Source organism: Miniopterus schreibersii (genome assembly GCF_964146895.1).
Source record: "Miniopterus schreibersii genome assembly, chromosome: 4".
In the NCBI taxonomy this organism is placed as follows: Eukaryota; Metazoa; Chordata; class Mammalia; order Chiroptera; family Miniopteridae; genus Miniopterus; species Miniopterus schreibersii.
In genome coordinates, this window is record NC_138105.1 from 22,471,256 (window position 1) to 22,493,716 (window position 22,461).

At 47.8% G+C, this 22,461-nt stretch overlaps 1 protein-coding gene across 7 annotated transcripts in view; it reads left to right on the top strand.

Annotated features, from left to right (window-relative positions):
* The first annotated feature begins 528 nt into the window (after positions 1-528).
* Positions 529-22,461, top strand: part of MACROH2A1 (macroH2A.1 histone) — a 77,210-nt gene continuing 55,277 nt past the window's right edge. For 2 of the 7 annotated variants that reach the window (XM_081137212.1, XM_081137210.1), the window contains exons 1-2: positions 1,301-1,481; positions 11,506-11,710. In XM_081137212.1, coding sequence (XP_080993338.1) covers positions 11,539-11,710 — 172 coding nt within the window. In that variant the 5' untranslated portion in view covers positions 1,301-1,481; positions 11,506-11,538. Of the gene's footprint in view, positions 819-1,279; positions 1,482-11,505; positions 11,711-22,461 lie in introns of those variants that run through there. The other 5 variants (XM_081137211.1, XM_081137214.1, XM_081137209.1 and 2 more) reach the window with 5 other exon arrangements.

The window sequence follows — 22,461 nt, forward strand, 5'->3', positions numbered from 1 at the left end:
TCAGTGTCACCTTCTCGGGGAGGGCTTCTCTAAACTTTGAAACTCCACCTCATTTCCCACTCCCTACCCTCCTTGCCTGCCTTACTTTCTCCCCAGCATTTATACCATCTACCACACCATCGCTTTCGCCTTTCCTTCCCTTCTGGACTGCAACCTCCAGGAGGGCAGGGAATTTTGCCTGTTCTGTTCACTGCTTTATCTTAATCACCCCAATTGGTGCACGGCCCCAGAGCATGACTTCAGAACTTAAGTAAATCAGTGAACGCGTGAGTGACATGTATTGGATGCTGCTTTGCAAAGTCCGGTGTAAAACACCTTGGTGAAGGGGGGAGGTTACCACCGCCGCTCTAGGGGGCGGCGTGAGGCTGGGAGGGCTTTGCTGGGAGGGGCGGCGGTACTTTAAGCAGCTAGTCAGCTCCGCCGGGTGCGTATTGTTATCCAAATGTGGTCGCCAGCCCGGTGCTTAGGTGGCTTCCCCCTCACACTGAGGCAGGTGGAGAGGAGGGGAGCAGAGGGAGGGCCCTATTTAAGTACCCGGGGTAGGGCACTATCGCCTTCGGGAGAGAAACCTAGTTTAGAGATCCACGGATGGGTCTCAGAGGCCCCTCCTCTTTCTGCTTGGCCGCAGTTTTAAAACACGTGCGTGGTGATTAAAGAACCGCTGTTTGCATCAGTGAATCCCAGCTGGGTTCATTCGCGAACGTTTGCTCAATGGAAGCAGAAGTAGCCCACGGCTTCCGTGTGCCAAGCAGGTCCAGCCTTCTGGGGTCAGGATGAAGCGCCCTAGGGGAGCCGGATAGTTTCGAGGGACAGATAAGGTTGGCTGGGGGCTTTTATCTAAGGACAGCGGGGGAGGGGGGCTCTGAGGCGCGCGGTTGGTCTTTTGCATGGCTGGGGAGGGAAACGTGGTAACAGCATCTGTGCCTCCTTTCCGGGGTTCAAGGGAAGGAATCCAGAGACGAGGCAGCGTAAGCCCCATGCGGAGGGCCAGGCACACGGCAGGCGCTCAGTAAGTGCCACTCGCGACGCACAGGCTGGGACGTGCGCTGGAGCAGCTCTCCTGCCAGGGCATCGCTGCTGGGGGACCCCGCGGCCGGCGTCGGGGGGTGCCTGCGGGCACAGGGCCGCACGCCAGGGCCTCGGTGCAGCCGGGGGCAGACCGACCGACGTCCGGGCGAGGAGAGCCCCCGCGCGCGCCGGCGGGCTGGGGTCAAGGCCGGGGTGGCGCGGGAGGGGCGGCCGGACGCGCGCGGACGGGATGGGATGTGACGAGCGGCGCGCGGTGCATTGTGGGAATCCCGGGGCCGCGGCGACTGGTTCCAGTTCATTCGGCAGCGGAGCCGGGCGGAGGGGGCGAGCGCGGGGCGTGCGGGCGGGAAGCGAGGAGGCGGGCGGGCCAGCGAGGAGCGCGGAGAGAAAAGGCGCGAGCGGCCCAGAGGGCACAAGCCGAGCACCTTGCTGCCGCCGCCGCCGAGCCGCCCGTAAGTGCCGCGCGGACCCCTCGCCGCGCGCCCTGCCCCGCCGCCCGCCCGGCCGCCGCGCTCCGCCGCCGCGGTGCCTGGGGGCGGCCCGGCCTGTCGGCACCGGGAGTCGCGGGCCGGGTCGGGCCGCCGGGCTCGGCGCGGCCCACGCCGGGCCTCGCGCGCGGCGCCTTCCCAGGCCGTGCCGGGGCCGCGCGGGATTCCCTTTGGTTTTGTTCAGAAAGCAAACCCGGAAGCCAACTTCTCTGCCGCGCTCGGGCGCTTTTGTGGGAAGGGGACAGTCGGGCCGCTTCCCCGCGACCCTTCCCTGGGTGGGCGGGCAGGCGGCCCGGCCCGAGGCCGGAGGAGGCCTGGGCGCCCGGGGCCGGTCGTGCGCAGAGTCGGACTTGGTGAGGCCCCGCCAGCCCGCGAGTGGCCGGCCCCGGGACAATAAGTCGGGCCCGGTGGCCGCGATGTGGGCTCCTGGCTCTATCTGCTGGGGTGGGGGTGGGGGTGGGATGGTGGAGGACACTCGCGGGGCTAGAGCCAGGGCAGGGCAGGGGTGGTTCAGAGACGCGCCAGGGGCCACGGGAACCACCCCGCTGCTCTCGCTGGGCTCCTGATGGGCCTTTTGTTTGCTTTTTGGTTGGGAGGGTTTTTTTTTTAAGGTAATTTCGGAAGGCTGCAGGCTCCCGGGTGGAGAAGGCCAGGAGGGGAGAGGCTCGCTGGGGGCGGGGTGGCACGGGGTGGGGTGTCGTGGAGTATTGAGGTGAGAGTGCAGGATGCTACTGCAGGGTCACCTGACAACAGGTGTGTGGATGGTGCGCCCCACTTCCACTCTTGCTGGGACCACAGACCACTCAAGGATCGTATTAGTAGATTGGGAGGTTAGAACCTTCCAGTATTTTAGGGAAAATATTCCTGAGTTTGAAAGTGAGAGGCTTCTGTAGAAACAGCTGAGAAAAACCTTGAATTCAATAATTACAATGACCATGAAGTCCCTGTAAGATTTTAATGATTCATTAAACAACCTATAAGAGTAGACAATTAGAGGGGCTCTCCTGCTAGCTTCCCCTTTCTTCCACCTTTGTGGTTTGAGGTTTTACGTTGTTGGGGGGGGGGGGTGCTTTGTTCCAAGGCTCCCTGCTCCAGGGCCTCGGGAATTTTGAACAGCTTTAGATTTGAGTGGGAGGCTCCAATTGTAAATTAGGTGGAATCCACCTACTGCAGGCCACCTTTAGGGTACTCTCTGCTGTCAGAAGAGTTACTAGTTCTTCGACACCTCATGCTGTAACTGGAATTAATACCCGTCTGTATACAATTAGCCAAATTGGGCGATGGCATCTCAACCTTGCACAACTCAATACTTAAAATTTTCTCCTCCCCTCAAAAAGTTTTAGAAGAATGAGAAATCTCTCTGGCCAGTCATTTTATTTTCACCTATTCCCATTGTAATGGTGATAAAGGTATTAAGGAGAAGGGAAGGAGTTAAAGTAAGTGAAAGTTGTTTGAGGGAGGGATACTTCACATTATATTAAAATTTGAGAGTTGTCTAACCATGAGTCACGTGCCCAAGCATAAGTCACTGGCTCGGTCTGTACCAAGTGGGACAGGGAGTGGTGCATCTTTATCTACCATTTCTGGTCCTGGAGATGGCTAAACTCGAGGACAGCCCTCATTCCTTCCCTGGAGAGAGGCTTGAAATACATGTATTTGGGACCTGCCTCTAATACTTGCAGAGCTAATGCTGCCTCAAGTCATTTAAAGGAGATTTATTTAAAGAAACAAACAAAAAAACCCTGAAAACCCTAAGCTGACAGAATCCAAGAATCGTATGTGGTGTTCATCAGAATTGCAGCAGCCTCTAGTTCTTGTTTGAGTGCCTTTGGATTTGTGTTGGGTTTTTCAGAGCTCCATTCTTGACACATGGGCTGGGAAGGGGCAGGGGTAAGTGGGGTATACTGGTCCTATGGGTTCTCCCCACTTTTTGTAGCTATAGAAGTATATTGGGCCTCACCTCAGCTCTTAGAAGTGAGCCTGAGTATGTGGTTGTTTGCTTGGATCAAGCCTGCCAGGTTAGTGTCTTTCAATAAATATTTCCTGAGAATTAACTCTGAGTCAGGCACTGGGGACAGTACCATGATCAAGAAGTGCCCAGTCCTTTTCCTCAGGAAGCTGACATGTTGAAAAGACAGGCAAGCGGCTGTGATGAGGTCAGTGCAGGAGGCCGCAATTTCTCCCATAGTGGCCCCCAGGATGGTGACCTAACCAGGAGCAAGCGCTTACCAGGCACAGAAAGGCCAAGCAGGAATTGGCTGGGCAAAGGAGGGCAGGTCAGGATAAGTGTTTGGGGCCTGGGGGACCACATGTGCAGAGTCTTAGAACAGTGAGAAAAGAGGTCAAGTTGGGGAGCTGCCAGAGGCTCAGGATGACTGGATCCAAGAGGAGAGTCAGGTGAAGCTGGAGAGTCAAAAGGGCCAAATCGCAGAGGATCCTGATCAGAAACACACTGAGGGATTTAGACTTCATCCTAACAGTAGTGAGAAGCTATCAAAGGCTCTGGGCAAGAGAGAGATGTGGTCAGAAGTTATTTATTCTTACTGGGAACTCTTCCTCTAGTCAACAAATATCAAATGGTTTCTAGATGTCAAATCTGACCAGGGCCCTGCCCTCCCAAAGCTCACATTTTAACTTGACCTTTAATAGTCTTCCATTGGAGTGGTCATCGTAGTTTGACACAGCCTTTATTTTATTTTATAAATATGTTTTTATTGGTTTTAGAGAGAGAAGGGAGAAGGTAGAGGGATAGAAACACTGATGAGAGAGATACATCAATCGGCTGCCTCCTGCACGCCCCTTACTGGGGATCAAGCCCGCAACCTAGGCATGTGCCCTGGCTGGGAATCGAACTGGTGACCTCTTTGTTCATGGGTCAACATTCAACCACTGGGCAACACTGGCTGGGCTGACACAGCCTTTAAAAGAGGAGGTGTGAAGGAAAGTTTCCTGGTGAAGCAGGCAGACAGTGTCTTACTATTGAAATACAAGGTGACACAAAAGTAGGTTTACAGTTGTGAGTATGCAAAATCAGAGTTCATTCTTGTGTTCTTTATTAAGTATTGTATTATTTTCCACACAAACAACTGTAAAACCTGTTGCCCCACCCTGAATAGTGGTGGTTCTTTTAGTGCAGTTGGGGAAGCACACCATGGAGAGGGTTTGTAGAGGTGAAATCTTAATCCCAGACTAGCTTTCTGCAAACTGTTTCAGGCTTGTGGTAAATAACACTCGTGTTTGGGTTTTGTTTTTTCCCGCCACTAAAAATCTAACACATGAGGGAGATTTATCTGCTGGAATAAAATGTGAGGTTTAGAATTTATTTGCCATCTTAATTTATCATTCACTCCCTGTTTGCAGTCCTTTGATTCCCCCAGGGTAGACTGTAATCATCCAGCTCACTTTATGATGTTGTGTTTTATGAATGGAGGGAGATAGTTTTTCTGATTGGCTGGAGTATCAGAGCAGGTCTCTGTTCTGAACCAATCAGAGTGTAGCTTGTGAACCCCAGCTCTGTGAGTGATAGTTGTGTAGTATATCCATATGCCTCTGGGGACATGACAGCAGCGACACTGTTAATCATTTGGTACGATAGGAGTAAACAGAAGAGAATGCTGTAAATAGGATTAATGTCCTACAGGTTCGCCTTCGTGATTGGAGTTGATGAGAAGGTGACAAATGCATGTGGACATGTGAGCATTTATCCAGCTGCAGGGAAAGGATGGGGCAGTCCTCCCATAGCCACAGTGACTTGAGCACTGATAGCTCAAATTCCTTCATCCTCAGGTGCTGGAGATAGGGATGTCTGACTAGCAGCTCCCTAGCAGTTTTAATCGATATTTGTTCGGGGTCAATATGTACGCATTCATTGCTTAGGTAATAAAAGACTTCATGATTGACCATTTCAGTGGTTTTGTGAATGCCCTGTTTATTTAAGAGTGTTTTCTGCTGCAGCTTTAACAGAGGTTAGTCTCTTATAGATGTGAGGAAGATAAGTATTTTTCTCTGGTCTGTGTTACTGAGCTGGTCTAGTGGCAGGAAGAGAAGTCATTAGAGCCATAGAATTGTCAGGGAGTAGGAAGGCCTTTACGTGGCTCCCGCCTCAGGTATCAGGACAATTGTGGTGTTCCTTTCATGGGAATCCCCAAAGTAGCTCTACAAGCTCCCTGGATTTCGAGGGTCTGGGCTCCCACAGGGATTAGCCAGTTTTATGTATATGACTGGTCGCAGAGAAGGTCCCCAAGTGGTATCTCACTTCCATATCTTTTGAGTCCTTTGACCTTTGGTAATGCTACCCTCATCTTTGTCAAGAGAATCTCATGCACAGTAAATGCCAACTAGTCAGTCACCATCCAGCTAGCATTTGAGAGTCTACCAGGTAGCAGGCAGAGATACAGTGGTGAGCAGAGCTGACTGGTTCATTGCATGAAGAAAGACAAGGAAATGGGCAGTGATGATACAGAGTAACATGTGTTAAGGGTGGAGTAGTTGACTTTAAAATATTTATATAAATTGGTTCTAGAGGGGCAATTAGATTGGAAGGAAGGCCCGGGACTGCATTTGCAGAACACTACATAAGATTGAGAAAAACAATTGAACATATTAAAGAATGGTGACAGACCTAGGGACATTATAAGGAATTTTTAGCTGGGTTCAGGGGCCACAGTAGGAATGTTCACTGAAGAAACTGGGAGCAACTCAGCCTGGTAGAATCCTGGTTGTTGGAAATAGGGAGGGATCGGCTGGAGGTCAGCAGGGCCTTGTGTACAAGGCTGGAGCTGGGTATGGGCTGCCCCAAACTAGAGTGTGACTGGGGGCCACAAGGCAGAAACGCAGAGGAGAGAGCTCCTTGATAGGTCTGCATCACCAGAGAAGGTGTCAGAACCACTGGGTAGGATTGTCCCAGATGAAGGCTGGAGAGAGTGCCCAGACTGAGCGAGTGGCATGTGCCAAAGACGAGGTGGGAATGAAGGTGGTTTGCAATGCATTGAGGAGCCTGTTAGGGTGCCATGTTGGGGAGGAGTGGAGTGGTGTGGTAGGTAAGTAGATAGGATGGCCCTTTGTCCTCACCTCTGTGGTCCCTCTGAGTAGTAGAGGGCTTGTGGTTTTCATGTCCATCTTATTCACGGGATCCTCACAGCCAGGCTTCTAATTAGTCCTGTGCTATGAGAACAGATCATGTTGTCCAGGTCACATCTCATTTGTTGAGGGGCCTGTGGTCAGAAACGTGCATCTCCCTCAAGTCTGGCTCACCCTTCTGTATAGCCCTCTCCAACAGTGTGTGTCTGAGTAAGCTTTGGGTTTCTGCAAACAAGGTTCCTGTCTGTTGTGATTGATTTATAGCTGGAGGAGTTGCAGAGATAAAGACCACAGAGATCCCTCCAGGATCAACCACAGAACCTTCATTTCCTGACCTGATAACAGTAAAAAAGGCAGCCAAGCTAATGTATATTAATATAATGTGATGAACAGATGACAGGGTTGCCTGAATACCTATCACCATCTTCAAAGCATGTGGGGCACTCTACAGGGGTGAGGGCTTCTGGTTTACTGAATGAGGTTCCTCCTGGATGATGAGTCCAGGAAGGAAGGACACAGCTTTGTCTGTGTGACAAACGGGTATTGCTGTTTTTCTTGTGAGCAATGTCTGCTCTGAAGAGAAGCTGAGTGTATCAGCAGCCACTTTTTCTATAATGTAGAACTGTCCATCTCTAAGAAAAGGCTGGATGCAGGGCATGCATCAAACAGGGCTTAGCAAGCTTTGGCTGGTCATCCAGACCCTGGCTTCAGGGTCAGCTTTCAGGTTGGTTTGTCATGTGACAGGACCTGGCTGTTTTTTCTTCTGAGCAAATAGGTAGAGGACATTTCTCAACTTATATTGCAATTAGGTGTGGCCACATTACCAAGTTCTAGTTGATGGATCATGGTCAGAAGTGGTGTGCCTCACTTCCAGGTCTGGGCCCTGAAAACCTCCATGCGTTTTCCTCCATGGCCTTTTCCCTTCCATGGTAACCCTGGGAATTGTGCATGGAAGGATGGGAGTCTGGATCCATGAATCATCCTGTGGAGAAGCACTGGCCAGTCATGAAAACCCAGTTTGGACTTTTCATGAGTGAGAAATAAGCTGTAAGGGCTTATTTCATATAGCAGCTAGTGCTGCCTCATCTGTACAAATACCCAGTTCCAGTTCTGCAAGAAGGTGGCCTTTTTCATCTGATGCTCCTTGTCATAATTTTTATTAACTTAGCACTCAGTGGGTGTCAGGCCCTTCCATGCATGCTTTTATTTAATTCTCTGATATTCTTGTATGCATGCTTTTATTCAACTCTTTGAGGTCTGTTCTATCAACATTTCCACTTGACTGATGAGGAAATAGACTCGGGTTATATCACATGCCCAAGGACACATAGGCCGTAGGTGGCAGAGCCATGACTTGAACCAGGTAAGTCTGACTTTGGAATTTGAGTTATTAACCACAGTGCTTAACAGCTACTCTGTCAGAGCTACTGTCCCCACATTAGTGGCTGGCCATAGCTGCCCATAGCTGCAGGTTAGACCTGCACATTCATGGGTTTATCTGGAGACTGCAAGCTACAAGGTGATTTTCCCACACATTACTGGATGCCATGAGGCTGCATGGCTTCGTCAGAATTCTCATAGCTGTGGCTGTAGCTTGGGGATCTACAGTTAGAATTGCAGAAAGAACATGGGAGGGGTGAGCAATAGAATCTGCAGGATAGCCCCCTTGGGGAAGGGATAAAGACATAGTGCTGCTTTATCAGAGAGGAGCCAGACTCAAATGAAACATGAAGATGTTCTTCATACAGCAGAGTGGCACTTGAGGGTCCGTGATGTTTTACATTTTTCCTAGGATCCAGGGAACCAGAGGTGAGTTTACTACAGTGTCTGGCATCAAGTAGCTTGCAGTTCAGTCAAGTTGGGGAAGGAGGCACACAGACATGTTCCAGGATATGTGCTATGGGAACATGGAGCAGAGAGCAATTCCGGCCCATGGTCAGGTCCGAGAAGAGGGCTTGTCTGAGCACAGTTCAGATTGGCAGGAGGACAGAGGGTGTTATGGTCAGGAGAAACAGCATACATAAAGACATTTGGGGCACAGTATCACAAGTCAGGAAGTTGGGCAGCCTGGCCATCTGAGCCCAGGCCAGGTGTCAGGAAGCACTGCTGCGGAAGTAGTTGAAGGATACTGTTTGTGGCTGGCTCATGGTAATGAGGAACTAGCAAAGTGGGAAAAGATACTCTAGTGTCCATGGAAAGAGACTGGTGCTGGGGAAGTAGGTAAGTAGAGCTGAACCAAAGTTGGGGTGGGGTAAAGAGAAGGGAAGAGGCTTGAAAAGTTACGGAGGTGGGTTCAACAGAGCTTGGCTGATTGGGTGCTGTGGAGGTGGGCAGAAAAATGGGGCCAGGTTGACTTGTTTGGTGGCTTTCATGATGTTGCCAGTAATAGGGCTGAAAAACCCAGAGGAATTTAAGGTGCCCATGGGACTTCCGAGTGGACCCTTGCTGCAGGCAATCAGAACAGAGTTCTGGAGCTCAACAGCCAGATACACACTGGGCTGGAGACCTGGGAGTTACCAGCAGGTGGATGATGTAATGACTCTTGGCTAGAGTCAGAGGGAAGCATGGGGAGCATGACTTTTAAGGAATAAGTGTGTTTAGAACCCATCAGGTTCCTGAATGCTAGTGACTCCTCTCTGGGGCAGGACAGGAGTGGCCCCAAACAAACCCAGACAGGGCTGCCTGGGCAGAGGGCTGAAGTCTGTGCTCCAATATGTACGGGGCTGAGCTGCATTAATCATCACTGACCACAGGCCTCTCCTGAAAGAGGGGAAACATTCAGATCTGAAAAGCTCTTAGTCCAAAAGTGTAGGGTTGGTCTGTGAAATGGTCTGTGAAACACATTTGTAGTAAAGCAGAAGATTGCTAGGAATTCCAGTGGCAGCTTTCCCTGCAAACACATGTGCACACATGATACACATACCGCTTCCTGCTCAGAGTGAGCACAGGCACCTGTTTGCAGGGAATGTTTGAAAATGGAGCTCATTACAGCAAGAAATGGATACAGCTAATTGTTTTAGAACAACTCAGTGATGATTACTAACTTTAGCACTGCGCAGTTAAGATTTGGTGCCCTTTGATAGGATGAGAGACAGAGTTCTCTTCCCAGGGGACTTTAGCCCCCTCCAACATCTTGAAGAACCAGGGCTTGAGCCTCTTAATTCTGTTGGGCCTGTCAGCACAGCTGCCCCACAGTGCCCAGGAATGCAGCTCTCTGCTGTTTTGGCATCTCTGTCAGGCAGCCAATTTGAGATGATCTTGGGGGTTGGTCACACTGATGTTAGGTACAGACCATAGCATGTCCCAAATATAGGGTTGGCTGTCAGAGTAACAAGGACTTTTAACTCTGGCCCCCACGGTCAAAGAGGCATGGACAGTTGGAGCTGGAGGGGCCCATACACCATGGAGCCTAACCTCAGTTTACCAGTAAATGGGAGACCTGCCCATTTGGTTCATTGGTCAGAGCATAAATATCTTCTAGGGAAGGCTTGCCTGGTGCCCTGGAATGGGCAGAGGCCTCTTCACGGCCCCTCTCCCAGCACCCTGCACTAGCCTTTCACCATTACATTTAAATGACTGTAGGGTTTTTTGTCTCTCTTCCCCACCTGCTCTGCAAGAACAGGGACCATACTGTCTTATGCACTGCTTTCTCTATTCCCTAGCGTAGTTCCTGAAGGGAATGCATGGTGACTTGAATGCTTTTAGCAAACAGTTGAGACCTTAACATGTGGTGCTACACCAGGGGAACTCGCAGTCTGATGGGAGAGATGGGGGTATGTGCTGTTGTGTGAAACACATGGGAGCCCAGAGGGTGAAGTGTCTGGATCTGAGCACTCAGAGGAGGGTTGGCAGAGGGCAGAAAGCAAGTGTGAAGGATGCAGGCGGTCATAGCCAAAGCACAGCCACCACAGAGGAGGGCATTTGGGGGGACCTTATGTGACCACAAGAAGTACAAGATAAAGCTGGATGGGTGTGCCAGCCTAGATTTCTAGGGCATTGCTTGCCAGGCCAAAGGTCCTGATTTTATCTTGGGAATAGTGGCAGCGAGGGAACACTTTAAGACCAGACTCTGGCATATTCAGATCTGTGTGTACAGATCTGTGTGCTGTGGAGGGCAGGCGGATTAGAGGAGAAAGGGCCAGTGGTGGGAGACCTTTTCAGGAGACGTGCGTGATCATTTAGTTAAGGTAGTGACGACCTGGATCCAGTCACGGTTGGGGTGGAGAGGAGAGAACCCCACAGAGGTGTTGAAGAGGGGACATCCTTTAGACTGAGTGGCATTTTGGATGGGGATGGGAGGAGGAGCAGGGATAGAAAAACATTTCTCTAAGCACAGCAGACTGGAAGTGTCCAGGGCCTTTTATTTCAACCTGGCTACCCACTGAGCTCCTGTGAGCTGTTCCTGCCTCTCACAGGTGAAGGATCATAAGGTAGTGATGCTGATTTCATCAAAGAACATAGATACCTGGCTTTAAAGCTTCATTTTAGGGCAGGTGACATAGTTTTCTTTTCTTTTATGAAGACTTCAGCAAATTTGTCGGCCTCAGTCTCCAGTATATGAGTGCAATTATTAAACAAGTATATAAAACTTAGCCAAGAATTCCCAATGTCTTTTACATCATGTGGCATAAAAGCAAGACACTTAAGAGCAGTCATTGTCAGAGTAACCATTAAATGGAAGTGGCTGATAAAATTTGATGTTGTGGTGTAAAATGTGAAAAGCTAAGCCACTCTCTCTTCAGGGGCCACAGTGCTTCAGCATAGAGCATCAGCAGGGCTCCGAGGGCTCAGTGACTACAGGCGGTGGCATCTGCTGGCAGGACCCATTTCTCCCAGGGCCAGAGTGTAAGGGGAAAGGGGGAACGGGTCTGTCTCAGTGATCCTGATGGTGTGCCTCTTGCTTCCACAGTGTGTTTACTGAGCCAGTTCCAGGGCCACCGCCATGTCGAGCCGGGGCGGGAAGAAGAAGTCCACCAAAACCTCCCGGTCCGCCAAGGCAGGAGTCATCTTCCCTGTGGGGCGGATGCTGCGGTACATCAAGAAAGGCCACCCCAAGTACAGGATTGGAGTGGGGGCGCCCGTGTACATGGCTGCAGTCCTGGAGTACCTGACAGGTGAGTGCCCGAGTCAACTGTGACACCACTGGCAGTTCTGACAGCTTTTTTTTCTGGTTTCTTTTATTTTGAAACTTTTCAAACCTACAGTAAAGTTACAAGAATAATGCAACGAACATTTTCATTTTGATCCACCAGTTAACATTTTATGCTCCCACCTTGTGTGTGTATGTGTATGTGTGCACACACATTAATTTCAGGCCGTTATATATTATGTAGTTTATTTTGAAATTCCTTCAATTGTCCTGATAATGTCCTTTATAAATTCATTTGGCTTTCTTTCCCAGTCCAGGGTCCATTTCAGGATCATACGTTGCATTTGGCTCTTTTGTTTCTTTAGCCTTACAGAATTTTAAACAGTTCCTCAGTTCTTTAAAAAATTCTTTTATGACACGGACCGTGTGTGTGTGTGTGTGTGTGTGTGTTTTGTTTTGTTTTGACATAGACCTTTTTGAAGAGGCCAGGTCAGTTGTTCTGCAGAATGTCCTTCAGTCTGGGTTGATCTCATGCTTGGATTCAGGTTAAACGTTCTGGTAGGAGAATGGCATAAGTTATGTTGAGTCCTTCTCTGGTGTCACTTCAGGAGGCACCCGAAGTAGCTTTGTCCTGTCATTGGTACTATTTAGTTTGATCATTTGATTAAGGTGGTGTCTGCAGATTTCAGCACATCCTGAATCACAGTCTTTTACCCAGTGGCTTTAGCATTTCCTGATGATCTCACCTGAATCTGTTATTTCCATAGTGGTTAAAAATGGTTATTTGTCTATTTATGTCATTTCTTTTGCATTTATTAGTTGGCAGTCCTCTGTAAAGAAGAGCTTTCCTTCTGCCCTTTTGTACTATCAATTTTTTGTACTATCAATGTTGGTTCATGGATTTTTTAAATTTAGTGGATTATGTACAATCATGTCATTACTCATTATGATGCTCAAGTTATCTCAAATTTTGACCTTGAAGCTGGTTCTCGTGTCCTTTTGCCATGTCTCCATCAGTTTTTATACATTTCCTTGCTTACTGACTTGAGGTATTCTGGTCTCACCCTGGACTTTCCCTGCCCCAGTCTTAGAATCAGCCATCTCTCTGGGGGTCCTTGGACCTTTTCACATATAAAATCTTATTGATCTTATTGGTTGCTCCATAGCAATTGTGGGAGGCGAGCTGAACAGGGGTACCACCCCCATTTTTGCTGATGAGAAAACTGGCCTCAGAGCATAAAAGAACTTGTCTGGGGTTGCATATAAACAGTAAAGACTTGAGGAGGGTCCAATATCCTACCGTCCTGTTGTCATGCTTTTACCACTTATTGTTCCATACACCATCAGTGTAGGTGGCAGGAGGGGGCACCTTTGATTCTTAGCAAGACAAGGTACCTCTTCCAAAGTTTAGTGTCAGGCAGCAGAAGAGCTGCATTGCTTCTTCCTCTCCCAGGTCTCTCCATAAGGCAAGACCAAGGGTTCCCCCATGAAAAGCATAGTCATAATTGGTGTGTTTTAGTTGTGAGGTGTTTGCATATGTCCTGGGACTTTTGACCCTCTGCTTGTCAGAGACTGTTACAGGTGGCATGCCTGGTAGCATGAGCCAGGCATAATTCTTCTCACTATAGGGATAAAGAAACAGAGGCCCCGAATTAATGTGACACACCTGGCAGTCATCAAGGAGACCAGGGGAGAAGTCACTAGATAGAAATCAGAGGACATGTTCTAGTTCTGGCTTGGCAGTTTACATGCGGTGTGACCTAGACTGAGTCACTTAACCTCCTGGTTCCCTGTTTCCTTACAACTCAAATGGACACAAGAGTCCTGCTCCACCAACTCCAGGCTGCTGTGAGAGCCAAAGGGGGTTTGACTGTAGAGGGAAGGCCGACACAATGTGCAAACTCAGCCAGCCTGTGTTTCCTGGTTCCCAAGTGCCACAGCGCCCCCATCACTGGAGTTTTCATAGACACTGTCATTAGGTCAAATACAACATCAAGCTTTCTCTATTTAGTTTGCAGGTAATGATATGGGGCATACCATTGCTTCATCGTCTGAAGCAGCTAGTGTCTGTGCCACACAGCAAACCTGTACAGTTTGCTTTTCTGTGCCTGGCTGACTCTGAAACTGAGCACAGTGCTTATGAAGTCACAGTCACAGTCCGTCCTCATGGCGGCCAGAGATCTTGATCCTGTTTGCAACCCACACCCGTCACACATGACCCCAGCTATCATAGGTTTATGATAGCGATCACAAAGGGGAGTGGGAATGGTCAGGGCAGCCCATTACCAGAACTGGAAAAGTAGCTTACAGCAGATCCTTACTCTGATATTAGCCAAGTTAACCCTTGTTATACAGATTTTTAAGTTTTACCAAGGCCTTCCACAAAGCCAGAGTTAGCTGAATCTGAACTATTTTTTTTTGTCTGCATACAGTGCTGAGTCACTAGCATGACCATTGCCTAATGCCAGTGCCCATCATGGTGCCAGGCCTGCAAGACCAACATCTGGGGAGACATCCTAAGCCAGTAGTGCTATGCTTGGTCACTCCTGTGGTCACCTGTGTTCTATGGCCTGATGGGATAGGAGCTGAACTCTGAGGCTACATCCAGCAAAAACACTGCTCCATTCCGCTCCTTAGAACAGTGCCGCACACCCACACTGACTGCTCTCGGAAGGTGACCTGCCCTTAGCCTCTTAGGCTGGGATGTGAGAACATGTGGATATTTGGAAGTCCTAGGCATCTGCCCACTCAGAACTTTGGTTTTGGTCCTTGAGTAAAAAGGAAAGGTGGATGAGCTCTCTATTCTGCTGTTTGCCTTTGTTTCATTGAAAACCCTTTCCCATTTATTTCACATATTTATTGAGCACTTATTATGTGCCAGGCACCGTACTAGGCTCTGAGAACATAGGCATGATGGGGGCAGAAATGGTCTTTGCTCCCTAGAGCTCACAGTTTAATTAGGAGAAAGAACCAACCAACCCAGATGGTTACTAACTTTCATAAGTGCTCTGGAGGACATAAACGGGCCAAGGTGCGCTGGGTGATGGGCCTGGAGATGAACTGGCTCAGGAAGGCTTCTTTGAGAACTACAAAAGAAAATGGTATCAACCAGCCCTGTGAGAGATGGGAGAGGGGCTCTGCCATCCTCTCATCTGTGCTGTATGCACCCACTGGGTGCCAGCAGCCTCTTCTGAGAGCTTGGGGAAGTTATCAAAAGAGGGAGAAGCCAGGGTACCAGCCCTTAAGTAGCTCAGGGCCTAGTCAAGAATGTGGCCCAGACACAAGGCATGTGAGGGAAGTACCACCGTTTAGCAACTGAGAGTTGCGATGTGTCTGGCACTGGGATGTAAGCCAGAGGAAGACCTATCTCCACCCCAAGGAACTTTCTGTCCAAGGACAGGTACAGGCAAGAGAAACTTGGTGATGATGCAAGACCACATGTGCTGTGAGTAGGTGTTGGGAAACATTTCCTGGAGGATGTGCATTAAGCAGTTAACCAGAGTGCCCTGCTTTTCTAGTTGTCACCTGAAAGGCACTATGGAGGGATTGTTTTCCTCTCTGCGAGGCCCAGACCCTTACAGGTGGCATAGACAATTGCAGGCATGGTGATGGGGGTATGCAACACAAGGCCATTTTGGAATGGCAGGGCCAGGCCTCCTGCCTTCAGAAGCCCCTCGTGGAGAGATGAGTGGAGGTCTGGATGCTCAGTGATTGCTAATAGGATGGTGAGCTGCAGGGCCCACCTAGGCCTAGGTGGCTCTGGAGCAGGGAGCTGACATTTCCTTCCTGGCCATGACTTTCAGTGAAATCAGTTAGAGGCAGTGGAGCTGGGTGGTTAAGAGTGTGGACCTTGGTGTCAGAGCTGCCATTTCTAATTGTGGCTTTAGGCAAATCACATCTCTTAGCCGTGGTGTTACAGCCTGTTGACTGAGGATAGCAGTAGCTGCCTCGTAGGGTTATTATGAGGCTGAAGCGAGAGGATGCACGTGAAGAGCTTTCCCACGCCTGCACAGTGTGTGTGCTTTAGGAAGAAGAGTCAAGTGGCAGCTTGAAGCAAACCAGGAGTAGGCCTGAAGCTGTCAAGATACTCTGTAGATGCCTGGTGAGGCCTGGTGGGTTCTGACCAACAGAAAGCATGTGTGGACAGCTCCTACCACCACCCCTTACAGCATGGTGTTACGTTAGGGCTAAAGTGAAGAGAGGGAGGAGTCCCTAGTCAGGCTGTTCTGGCTGCTGAGGTGACTGGGGGTTGCCCACTTGCTGTAGGAATGGTGGTGGGAGCTGTCCACTCATGCTTGTAGTTCTTTCTGTTGGTCAGAACCCACCAGGCCTCACCAGGCACCTACAGAGTATCTTGAAGGCTTCAGGCCTACTCCTGGTTTGCTTCAAGCTGCCACTTGACTCTTCTTCCTAAAGCCTGTATCACACTCACCACCGAGATGCCCTGGACTGTTACTGGACTGTTCCATCTGATGTCAAAGGCCACTTCTGTCCTGAGCTCCCGGCACACTCATGGAAACCTCAAAGGATTTTCCAGTTAGCCAGGAGCCAAGCATACTCAACCCTGGGCCTTTGTTAGGGCAGAACTGAGGCTGGACTAGCACGAGAGTAAACAGGCAGCAGCCCTGCAGGCCCGGGGCCACCAGTTACGCACTCCCCTGTGAAGAGCACGTGTTCAGGCCGGGCGCCATGCAAGCGCTCCTCCTTAGGGTCTGCGCAAGCCTGGGGTGGATGTGGGGAGGAGGTCAGGGCTTGCGTCTAGCTCTGAAACTTGAAGCTGGCGTCTGTTTCTCCTCTTGGGTCCAGAGCCCAATCATCTGCTGAACTTTAAAGGAAAAGTCAACATCTGGAACAAGCTTGGGTCTGGTGACCAGACAGCTCCTTCCCCAAATCTCTGTGCACCTGGCTCTGTGTGTCCAGCCCAGCTGGACTCTCCCCAGAGCTCTCCCTGAGGAATGTGATGTCATCTGCTGTCTTCTCAGGGCCCAGGACTATCTGGGCTTCACACCATTCTCTACCCCTTGGCCCTCGACCTTCTAGCCTAGGGGATTATAGTAGCCCCACCTTTTGGGGTTGCTGTGCAGATAACTGTTGTATCACATGAATTTAACCAGCATTCACAGTAAACCCTCAATAAATAATAGATAAAAATAAGTATCATGGGGAAACTGAGGCAGTTCCTTTGAGGCATCATCTTTGCCCCCATAGTAGTGTGGCACTTTTTTCTCAACTGATGTTTAAAGGGAACTCGACTTTAGTTCAGGCCTCTTCGGAGTCTCTCCCCGTTTCTGGCACAGCACTGCACAGTGCTGGAAGAGGAGGAGGCGTGAACTAAGAAACACGTGACATGGCTTTTGCCCCAATGGAATTTCCATTGATGTGGGGGAACATACAGTCCCACAGACCAGCAAGGGAATAAGCAGATCTAAAGGATAAGTTAAGAGTACTTGAGTCCTACAGTGGCTGGTGTGGTGTGGGAGGGGTAATTGAGAAGCGTGTGGAAGAGGAAAGATCAAGCACATTTGTGCTCTGACGCTCTCAAGTCATGGGTCTAGGGCATTCTGAGTCAGCATTGCGCAAATTGTGTTCAGTAGAACCATGGTGTTTGGTGAAACTGAAGAGGTAGTGCACCAAAAAATAGGGCTCTATGGCTGAAGTGAGGAGATAGTGAGATTCACATTCCCTCTTTTGAGATGGATATATGAATGACTTTGAGTTCCTCAGTAAAGGAACTTGTTTTAGTTTGGGAACCACCAAGAAACAGCTTTCTTTACTGCAGGAATTTTCAGAATCTTTAACAAACTGGTGTCACTGTGAATCTCCAAGGAAAGGAACTGTGATGTGGTTCCCAAACTTATATCACAAACACCTTTCAAGAAACACCTTTAAACATTGTGTGTACAGTACAGTGTATGACATTTAGGGGACACTATTGTGGATGAAGCCCATGAGGAATGATACTATGAGCAGTGAGAATGAAGAAATAAAATCGAGACCCACCATAAAGAATGAACTTTCGTCTGGCTTGTTGTGGCATGGAGGCACAAAGCTTGACTCATAGATAAGGAACACCTTGGTCTTTCTCCTCCATTCAGGGCCCAAGACACAGAAGGCGCATCAGTATTTGCTAAGTGAGGTAGTGACTTGGGAAAGCTGTGCATTTATTCTGCTAAGCTGAGTCCCTCAGGCACTGACTCAGGGAGGGCCTACCACCCTCCCGGCCTGTGTTACACACTGAGATACATGACAGAAGTCCCTTCCCAAGGAACTTACCTTGGGAGGAAGTTCCCATTTTACTCAACCCCTGAGAGAACAAGCCTGGTTGCCATTCATCAGATCCAAAAAGATGTGTGATGACATCTTTTTCTATTTTTTTGGTCCAGAAACCCTGTTAATTAGTCTGATCACACACCTTATTCTACCAACTTACCTTCTAGGACTTAAGCCTGTTTGCAAAAATCAAATCCTCTCTCAGAGGACTTCTTAACTTTAGAAAGATGCCCTAGCTACCAGCTCTCAAGACTGACTGACCAACACCTTGTAATAAACATAAGCCCTCCTATGGTGACCACTGAGAGAGGTCTGCTGATTTGGATACCTAAGCTCTGGTCTTAGACCTAGTGTTGCAGTAGTTAGTGCATTTCCACTCTCACAGGATAAGGCTGTGGCTAGAGTTTTTCCTTCTGTCTTCTTTGGATCTGATCCACAAATGATGATACATTGGGATTTGTGTACTCTTAACCCCCTACTCCTTTCCCACTTTCCCTAGCCTTGCCCCTGCCCATCTCCTTTGTTTTGGACCTTGGTCTTCCCTCTCCTGTCTCTTTTCAGTGACCAGAACCTCCACAGTCTTCTAGCAGGTCCCTGGCATCCTGTCACAGCAGGCAGTCCTGTCGGAAGCTGCCTGTGTGTACTTCACTAACTGGTGAAGTTTACAGGGTCAGCTCGACCTGGGGAACAAGCTGGGTCCCCTTGATGACCTTATCGCCACTTTACAGACTGGATGAGGCCCAATCCTTGTGCTGAGTGCATCCTGAAATAAAACCCCAAGGAAAAAGGTGGTTGTTAAAAATACACCTTGTTTCCTGGTTTTGTTTAACAAGGATCGTCCTCATCCCAAGTTTCAGCTTATTTAATTTCTCATCGCTAACTCGGGTCAGATGTTGCATATCCCTCAGTGTTAGTCACTGAGCCATACTCCATCCCGCCCCCATCTGTAAAAGCAGCAGAGCCTGCAGTTGGCTCTGTCACTTACCTGGCCTCTTTACCAGTTTCCTATCCAGGACACCCAAGTGTGTCCTGTACTCACACAGCTAAAAATAGGGCATGAAGAGGAGGACAGTCAGGCTGAATCCTGATGCTCCAAGGCTCTCTGAATTCCTTCGTCTCCAGCTAGTTTGTGTAACCACCTCTATGTTAGACTAACACTCGGGTCAGAACCCAGCCAACCCTTTCTAGCACCTTCTTGAGCATTCATCTTCCCTAGGGCTCTCAGCACCCCATGGTGCTCATTGTTCTGAAAAGCCCTTCACCAGCTTCGTTAAAAACAAACAAACAAACAACAACAACAACAAAAACCACAGGAAAGGGAGGACTAAGGATTTTAATGAACTAGAGGGTTGCAACTAGAAAAAAGTCGAAAACACTGAAGTGAAAACTCCAGTGTGCCGGGTGCTGACTGTGTACCATGTATTTAAATACATATTCCCTTTTGTGGTTATATGAGTAATTTGTGTTTGAAAATTTAAGAAGCTAAAACTCACTATAATCCCACTGCCCAGAGATAAAATAGCTGGCACTGAATGCCTTTTATGTGTATGTGTACATGCATGAAAGAGAATTGGATTTTAATGTAATTATTTGTTTTGTTAATATCTGCTATTGATGCTCTTCATTGATAGCCAGTCACAGAAAAATCATCACTGTGAAAGCAAATCATTACATAATTAAGGAGGTGCTCCCCACATACATTACATTGCCTGTCCTCCTTCAGTCTCCCAGGAGGAATAGATGATTCTGTGGTGGATGGTCATTCAAGGAGTGCTTGAAAAAGCAGCACTTTAGCACTAGGGGCCTTTGACATTTCCCTGATGGTGTGGTGTCAGATGGCCAGCCAGTTAGGAGACCCAGGTGGGTGACCTCAGAGCTTGAGACTAGAGCATAGAAACCACCAAGGGGTGGACTTCCCCAGTACTTCACCTCCCCACCCGAGATGTAGAGGTGGCAGCACAGCTTGAGGGGCGCTTCTTCCAGGGGCACATGAATCTGCTTTAGAGCTCAAAAACTGAGTTTTTAACAAGTCCGCATCCAGTCCTTCTTAAAAGTCCAGGAGGTTGTCCAGAACAGTGTACATGTGACCTGAGCCCACTTCATGAAACAATGACCCTTTATCTTCCTGCTCTCCCAGGGCTGGGGTTGCACTATATCATTTGAGATCAGAGAAAGGAAAGGCCGCATTGCTTTCTTTGGCAAATATTTTCTCCCAGTTTGTGACTTGTCATCTTATTCTCTTAATAGTCTTTCACAGAGCAGAAGTTTTTAATTTAAATGAAGTCTAACTTACCAATTCTTTCTTTCATATATTGAGCCTTTAGTGTTGTATCTAAAAAGTCATCGCCAAACCAAAGGTCATGCAGATTTTCTCCTCTGTCATCTCCTAGAAGTTATATCGTTTTGCATTTTACATTTATGTGTATGATTCATCTTAAATTAATTTTTGCAAAGGGTATAAGGTCTGTGTCTACATTCACTTTTTTGCATGTGGATGTCCAGTTGTTCCAGCACCATATGTTGAAAACCTCTCTACTTTCTTGAAGATATACTGCGTTGCCTAGGAATCCTCAGTGGTCAAGGAGTCTGTCACTTCATGATTTACCTTTGAAGGGTAATATGCAACTCTTCTTTCTGTCACTGGGATCTGCACATGTATAGACAAGTTCCTTATCAAGGTTTCTGTTTTTGCTTGGCCCAATGGAAAAGCATACAGCACTATAAAACCTGCTTCTGGATTCAGGAAAGGAAAAAGGTGTGACCAAAACTAAGTGTGCCTTTTTCATCTCTAACCTTCCATCTGGGATCACTTTACTTCCAACTGAAGTACATCCTTTACAATTTCGTTTAGTGAGGTCTTTTGGTGATAAACTTTCTCAGGCTCTGGTTTTGAACATGTCTTTATCTCACCCCTAAAGTTTTAAGCTGTTATTTCTTTAGTGTCTCTATTCTAATCTCTATATGGAACACAAACATATGTTAGTGTTTCAGCCTGTCTTCCATATCTGTTCATCTCCTTCATATTTTTCATTTGTCTCTCTGGACTTCTTTCTGGATAATTACTCTTTTTTGTAATCATTTTTTATTTTTAAATTACAGTTGACATACAATATTATGTTAGTTTCAGATGTACACACCAGTGATTAGACATTACATAACTTACTAAGTGATCATTCTGATAAATCTCTCACCCATCTGACACCATACATAGTTATTAGAATATTATTGACTATATTCCCTGTTATACTTTACATCTCCATGACTATTCTGTTACTACCACCAATTTGTACTTTTTAATTCCTTCACCTTTTTCACCCAGTCCCCAAACCCCCTTTCCAGGTGGCCAAAATGTTCTCTGTATCTATGAGTCTGTTTCTGTTCTGCTTGTTTATTCTGTTTCTTAGGTTTAATTGTTGATAAGTATTTAACACCCTTTTATTGTTCATATTTTTTATCTTTTTTTTCTTCTTCTTAAAGAAGACCCTTTAACATTTCTTGTAATACTGGTTTGGTGGTGATGAACTCATTTAGCTTTTTCTTGCATGGGAAGCTCTTTATTAGTCCTTTGATTCTAAATGATAACTTTGTTGGGTAGAATAATCTTGTTTGTAGGTCCTTGCTTTTCATCACTTTGAATATTTCTTGCCAATCTCTTCTGGCCTGCAAAGTTTCTGTTGAGAAATCAGCTGACAGTCTTATGAGAACTCCCTTGTAGGTAACTAACTGCCTTTCTCTTGCTGCTTTTAAGATTCTCTCTGTCTTTAACCTTTTGCATTTTAATTATGATGTATCTTGGTGTTGGCTTCTTTGGGTTCATCTTGTTTGGGACTGTGTGTGCTTCCTGGATTTGTACGTCTGTTGCTTTCACCAAGTTAGGGAAGTTTTTCATCATTCTTTTTTAAAGTACATTTTCAATTTCTTGCTCTCTTCACCTTTTGGTACCCCCATGATGCAAATATTGGTACACTTAACATTGTCTCAGAGGCTGCTTACACTATCCTCATATATTTTATTCTTTTTGCTGTTCTGATTGGGTTTGTTTTGCTTCCTTCTATTTTAAATCGCTGACTTGATTCTTGCTTCTTCTACTCTACCGTTGATTCCCTATAAATTAGTCTTCATTTCAGTTAGTGTAGCCTTCATTTCTGACTGGTTCTTTTTTATGGTTTCCATGTCCTTTTTTATACTGTTGAAATTCTAAGTTTATCTACTTTTCCCCTGAGTTCATTGAACATCCGTATAACCAGTGTTTTGAACTCTACATCTAGTAGGTTGCTTGTCTCCATTTTGTTTAGTTCTTTTTCTGGAGTTTTGTTCTCTTTCATTTGGGACATATTTCTTTGTCCCCTTGTTTTGGCAGCCTCCCTGCATTTGTTTCTATGTATTTAGTAGAGCTGCTACATCTCCCACGCTTGGTAAAGTGGCTTACTATAGTAGGTGTTCTGTAGGCTCCAGTGGCACAGCCTCCCCATTCACCAGAGCTGGGCAATACCCATGTGCCCCTCA